General features: G+C 44.1%; 1 protein-coding gene across 1 annotated transcript in view; it reads left to right on the top strand.

Annotated features, from left to right (window-relative positions):
• Positions 1 to 7,500, top strand: part of npas3 (neuronal PAS domain protein 3) — a 39,252-nt gene that overhangs the window by 1,122 nt on the left and 30,630 nt on the right. The window contains exons 2-4 of the mRNA XM_078278174.1: positions 655 to 773; positions 2,433 to 2,626; positions 6,568 to 6,674. Of these exons, the coding sequence (XP_078134300.1) occupies positions 655 to 773; positions 2,433 to 2,626; positions 6,568 to 6,674 (420 nt within the window). The remainder of the gene's footprint in view (positions 1 to 654; positions 774 to 2,432; positions 2,627 to 6,567; positions 6,675 to 7,500) is intronic.

The raw sequence follows: 7,500 nt of genomic DNA, 5'->3' as shown, positions 1-7,500 counted from the left end.
TCATTTGTTTTACACCAATTCAAATCAATCGGCTCACTCTATATACAGGCCTCGTTGTGGCGTTAGTGTGTTTAAACGCCGTTAAAAAGTGTTCCAACTTCCACGTTGGCATCTTTAATCATTTATTCACTCGTCCGGAAAACATCCTGGGAGGAAAATCTACAAAATATCCTAATTTCTTTCAACTGACTCTCCTAAATGTCTGCTTTTAACCGTTTGTCAACGTCCTGTCGACCGTGCAAGTTAGTGTCTCTGCGTCGAAATTTCAACATTTTGGTGTTGTTTTTTGACACTTTTCTCGACGTTTTGGTCGTTTTTATTCACATATTTTGTGTCACTTTTTGGCGTTTTTTTTTAATTATGCGTTTGTCAATTTTTGTAACAGTTTTTGTCACCTTTGGCGATGTTTTTGACATTTTTTTTGGTCATAGTTGAGATATAGAAAGCTTTTGTAAACATGCCTTTGACATTTGGATTCTTCTGATTTTACTGTTTGGCTGTGGTCTCACGTTTATGTCTCTCAATGTGTTTTATTTATGTATTTTACGCCTGTGTGAGTTATGTACGTTATGTCTTCTATTTACGCTTTTGAAAACACTTGAGTTAAAGCCATGTTTGTAATCTGTGTGTGTGTGTGTGTGTGTGTGTCCTCAGTGGAGTCCAGCAGTCCCAGTCTTCTGCCCAACGACAACATTTTGGAACGATCCTTCTTCATCCGGATGAAGTCGACGCTCACAAAGAGAGGAGTGCACATCAAGTCCTCAGGATACAAGGTGAGATATCTAGAGTTCAGTTCATCCAGGTGGTTACTGGACTTTACAGTTCATGTTTTTACTTAAAAAGTCATAAATAACGATGAACCGGCACAGGATGAAAAATGTAAATATGTAGCTGCATTGTGACCATGCACACTAACAGACACACATTTCTCACGCACACACGAAAACACACACATACACATACACACACACACACACACACATACACAGACAGACAGACACACACACACACACACACACACTAGATCAGTGTTAGCATGCTAAACCTGCCACTCCTTCACACTCTAGACAGGATTATGTGATCTGACCGTGTGTGTGTGTGTGTGTGTGTGTGTGTGTGTGTGTGTGTGTGTGTGTGTGTGTGTGTGTGTGTGTGTGTGTGTGTGTGTGTGTGTGTGTGTGTGTGTGTGTGTGTGTGTGTGTATGTGTGTGTGTGTGTGTGTTGTATACCATGTTCCACCTGGCAGACTCAGATCACATGCAAATCACAGTGGAGGCAGAGACGCACATAAATATTCATCCACACGCATGCATATATTACTACACACATTTGTAATCACTGCAACACTAGCACACACACGCGCACACACACACACACACACACACACACACACACACATATATATAATACAGCGTTACAGTTAGTAGTTTTAAAGCCGTTGTGTTGCAGCAGAGACCTGGAGGTGGATGAAGATTCCTCGCTGTAGAGAAATCTGCTTGTTTACAGTTTTAGTCACTCAAGAAGGTTGTGGAAGCTCAGTGACACAGTGCAGTCTTGTCTCCCAGGAACTAGGTTTATACACTTTTAATTTGTACCAGATAAATATGTGTGTGTGTGTGTATGTATATATGCATATATATATATATATATATATATATATATATAAAAAACAACAGTAGAGAGTAGTACGAAGAGAGACGACAGCAGAGAGTAGTACGTAGAGGGACGACGGTAGAGAGTATTACGAAGAGAGACGACGGTAGAGAGTAGTACGAAGAGAGACAACAGTAGAGAGTAGTACGTAGAGAGACGACGGTAGAGAGTAGTACGTAGAGGGACGACGGTAGAGAGTAGTACGTAGAGGGACGACGGTAGAGAGTAGTACGAAGAGAGACGACAGCAGAGAGTAGTACGAAGAGAGACGACGGTAGTACGAAGAGAGACGACGGTAGAGAGTAGTACGAAGAGAGACAACAGTAGAGAGTAGTATGTAGAGAGACGACGGTAGAGAGTAGTACGAAGAGAGACAACAGTAGAGAGTAGTATGAAGAGAGACGACGGTAGAGAGTAGTATGAAAGACCGAAAATTTCAGCCAGGAGACCGGGGTTCATGTCCCGTTATTGTCCCGCGTATCACTGAAACGTACATTTTACAACCCCACCCACATTTTACTTTCCTAAACCTAACCGTCCTGTTCTTCTGCTGCATGTCAGTTAAACGTACGTCCCGACCCAAAGAGTCAAGAAGTGATGCCAAGAGTCCCGAACACGCGCCTCTAAATATGACGCTAAAGGAGACTTTTTGCGTCAATAATAAACGTGACATGTCTAGTTACAAATTCTCTCTCTCTGACTTTCTTTGTTTCCTCATATCTCTCTTCCTGTTGATATTAATCTTTCTCCTCTCACCCCACCCCCCCCTTCTCGGTCAGGTGATCCACGTCACGGGGCGTCTGCGCTTGAGGATGGCTCTGACGCACAGCCGTTCGGTGCCCCATCAGATCATGGGGATGGTGGTTGTGGCTCACGCTCTCCCGCCGCCGACCATCAACGAGGTTCGCATCGACTGCCAGATGTTTGTCACCCGAGTCAACATGGACCTCAAGTTCATCTACTGCGAGAACAGGTAGGAAGGGGAAGCTACGGAAGGCCAAAGTGTACAAGAATGTCATAAGTTGAAACTAAAAGGGCCCTATTTTACCGATGTAAGAGCACGGCGTGAAGCGCCTGGAGCAGGTGTGTTTAGGGCGTGTCCAAATCCTCTTTTGCTAGTTTAACGGCGGTAAAAAGGGTCCGTGCGCCGGGCGCATGGTTCAAAAGGGTTGTTCTTAGTGTCTTTCATTAATCAGAGGTGTGTTTTGGGCGTAACATGCAATCAACCAATCAGAGATCATCTCCCATTCCCTTTCAAAGCCAGGCGCGTTTGGACCTTGGAGCATTGCTGTTATGATGGAGGATTTGCACCGTAATATTTGTATTTGTAATCTTCTGCATGTGTGTGTGCTGCTGTGCGTCCCTGTGTGTGTAACAAGCATAGTGTGCACGCTGTGCACGAGCCTAGGAGCATTTTACTAATGCTCTGTTAAAATAACAATGAAATGCAGCGTGTCTCTGCGCACACACACATAGAGACACACACAGACAGACAGACAGAGACACACACACACACACACACACACACACACACAGAGACACACACACACTACACACACACAGACAGACACACACACACACACACACACACACACACACACACACACACACACACAGACACAAACACACAAAGACACACAAACACACACACACACACACACACACACACACACACACACACACACACACAGAGACACGCAGAGACAGACAGACACACACACACAGAGACACACACACAGAGAGACACACACACAGCTCTTGATACCGTGTTGCTGTCATGTTTTCTGGATCATTTTGAGAAACAGGTTCTAAATATCCCATTTTTGAAACACTATTGTGTCAAACATAAAACTCCATTTTACCGTTTCTGCATTCATGTTTCATAACCGCTATTAAAGCGAGACAGAAAAAAGGTTGTCTGTCCGTTGTCGGGGCTTCTTATTCATGAGGAACGTCTGACCCAATCCTGCCTGGTTTAACAGTGAAATACGCCGCTGATGGATCTCGCTCCTTCGCTCTGTCCAGATAATGCAGATAGGCATCAGGATCTGGCTCAGAAGTTAACGGGCCGACCGGCAGAGACAGATTCATATGAGACGGAGAGAAAAAAAACCTTCATCTTCCTGTTTTATCACGAAAAAGAGGGAGAAATGATAGTAGACAGATTGCTTTTTTTGTGTGTGTGAAAAAAAATGGAGACACAATGCTAGGCAGATGATGATATTCAATGCGGAGTGACGGAAAGTGTCTCCCCAGCGACGAACAGACAAGCCTCGATCCCATTACAGACCCATTTTGAGGATGAGTTTCTAAGAGAATGAGAAAATGGGAGGATGTTTTTTTTTTTTTTTTTTTAAGCAACAGAGTGTGCTGTTATCGGCCTGCCAGACATTAGTCTGCCCCCAACCCTTCCACCCCATCAGAATGATACCGGGTACCAGAACCCAAAGGGTTATTTTGTGCGTCAAAGACTAATTTCCTGCACCATTTATGGTGGGAATACCTTTATTTATGTTATGAGAAGGAAAACACAGATGACATTCAAAATATATCAACAATATAATGGAATATAAAGCAGTAAGAGGCTTTCACATCAGGGACCTGAGCCTGGATCCCTACAGCTGACCCCAAAGCAACGAGGACAAAATAAAATAGGCTCCTTATATTAGTCTTAAATGTGCCGTGAAGGGAGAATACTGGAGTTAGTGTAGATGGAGTATTGGAGCCGGCTCGCTACGCACACTACGCACACTACACACTACACACTACACACTACATACTACACACTACACACTACACACTACACACTACACACTACACACTACGACCACTACAACCACACTACACACTACACACTACACACTACACACTACAACCACTACGACCACTACGACCACACTACACACTACGCACTACACACTACGCACTACGCACTACGCACTACACACTACACACTACACACTACACACTACACACTACACACTACACACTACACACTACATACTACACACTACACACTACGACCACTACAACCACACTACACACTACACACTACACACTACACACTACACACTACACACTACACACTACGCACTACGCACTACACACTACACACTACGCACACTACACACTACATACTACACACTACACACTACGCACTACACACTACACACTACGCACTACACACTACACACTACACACTACACACTACGTTCTTCACACTACACACTACGTTCTTCACACTACACACTACGCACTACGCACTACACACTACACACTACACACTACACACTACACACTACACACTACACACTACACACTACACACTACACACTACACACTACACACTACACACTACACACTACACACTACACACTACACACTACACACTACACACTACACACTACACACTACACACTACACACTACACACTACACACTACACACTACACACTACACACTACACACTACACACTACGCGCTACACACTACACACTACACACTACACACTACACACTACGCACTACACACTACACACTACACACTACGCACTACGCACTACACACTACACACTACACACTACACACTACACACTACACACTACACACTACACACTACGCACACACTACACACTACACACTACGCACTACGCACTACACACTACGCACTACACACTACACACTACACACTACACACTACGCACTACACACTACGCACTACACACTACACACTACACACTACGCACTACACACTACACACTACACACTACGCACTACACACTACACACTACACACTACGCACTACACACTACACACTACGCACTACACACTACACACTACGTTCTTCACACTACACACTACGTTCTTCACACTACACACTACACACTACGTTCTTCACTCTATACACTACACACTACGTTCTTCACACTATACACTACGCACTACACACTACGCACTACACACTACACACTACGCACTACACACTACGCACTACACACTACACACTACACACTACACACTACACACTACACACTACACACTACGCACTACACACTACACACTACACACACTACACACTACACACTACGCGCTACACACTACACACTACACACTACACACTACACACTACACACTACACTCTTCACACTACACACTACACACTACACTACGCACTACACACTACACACTACACACTACACACTACACACTACGCACTACGCACTACACACTACACACTGCGCACTACACACTACGCACTACACACTACACACTACGCACTACACACTACGACCACTACAACCACACTACACACTACACACTACACACTACGCACTACACACTACGCACTACACACTACGACCACTACAACCACACTACATACTACGCACTACACACTACGACCACTACAACCACACTACACACTACGCACTACACACTACGCACTACACACTACGACCACTACAACCACACTACACACTACACACTACACACTACGCACTACACACTACGCACTACACACTACGACCACTACAACCACACTACACACTACACACTACACACTACGCACTACACACTACACACTACACACTACGACCACTACAACCACACTACACACTACACACTACACACTACACACTCGCACTACACTACACTACACACTCACACTACAGCCACACTACACACTCACTACACCCACACTACACACTACACACTACACACTACACACTACACACTACAACCACTACGACCACTACAACCACACTACACACTACACACTACACACTACACACTACACACTACACTTTGACACTTTTTTGGACATTTCTTTTGTCTTTTGTAGGTTGCTTTTTTCTCAGTCGTTGTCGCTTTGTTTGTGCAGCAGCTAACGTAGCTTTTAATGTGCTGTTGTGTCCCAGGATCAGCGACTACATGGACCTGACGCCGGCGGACATCGTGGGGAAACGCTGCTACCAGGTCATTCACGCCGAAGACGTGGAGGCGATCAGAGAGTGTCACCTGGACTGTGAGTATACCTCCATACCCGTGTTTTCCCTCGCACACTACACACTATTGTGGAAAAATGTGTAAAATGTGGAAGACTTAAAGGGTAACTACCGTTTTTTTCGACCTTCACCCTATTTTCCTGTTTTTGTGTGTAAGTGACTGATGGGAACAACAGTCTTTGAAATTGGTCCAGTATTAAGCGTGAACGCTGTAACCCTATGGGGTAAATGTTCAGCGTCAGTTAGCGTCCACAAAAACTTCTGTTTTTGCCGCTGACAGACTCAGATTATTATTCTAAGTCTCTGACAACATGGAAAGGATCCCTACAGAGATAGAGAGAAACATATTTTCACATGTAAACTGGTAAACTGTGTGTTTATTTCAACCAAAACTAGAGTTGTGATGGTTGGAAAAGTGGAAAGACGACCCAGAACGGCTTTTCATAGCTTTACGACAGTGTGTTTTACGATGCTAAAATGACTGTTTATTTACATGGAGTCTGGTGGGTTTAGCGGGTTTAATTTCGCAGATGTTTTTATGTTTAAAAAAAGGATCTTACTCTTTAACAGAAAGGTCGACCTCCTTAGAAATCCTTTCCATAATGTTATCAGACACTTGGAATATTAATCTGAGTCTGTCAGCGGCAAAACGAGCACTTTAGTGAAGGTAAATACAAGCTGCACAATTGTCTTATTAACTTACATCGTAGCTTGTTTCTCCGTTACCGACGGAAAATAGAGTCCAGGTTGAAAAAAACTAACTAATTACCCTTTAAGTGCACGTATTCGGCGGGGGGGGATTAGGGTTCCTCCCTCAAGAATATGTTATAATAAGATTATTCTCAC

The sequence above is a fragment of the Sander vitreus genome, chromosome 20, assembly GCF_031162955.1.
Source record: "Sander vitreus isolate 19-12246 chromosome 20, sanVit1, whole genome shotgun sequence".
Lineage (NCBI taxonomy): Eukaryota > Metazoa > Chordata > Actinopteri > Perciformes > Percidae > Sander > Sander vitreus.
This window is presented reverse-complemented; position numbering and strand designations above follow the sequence as displayed.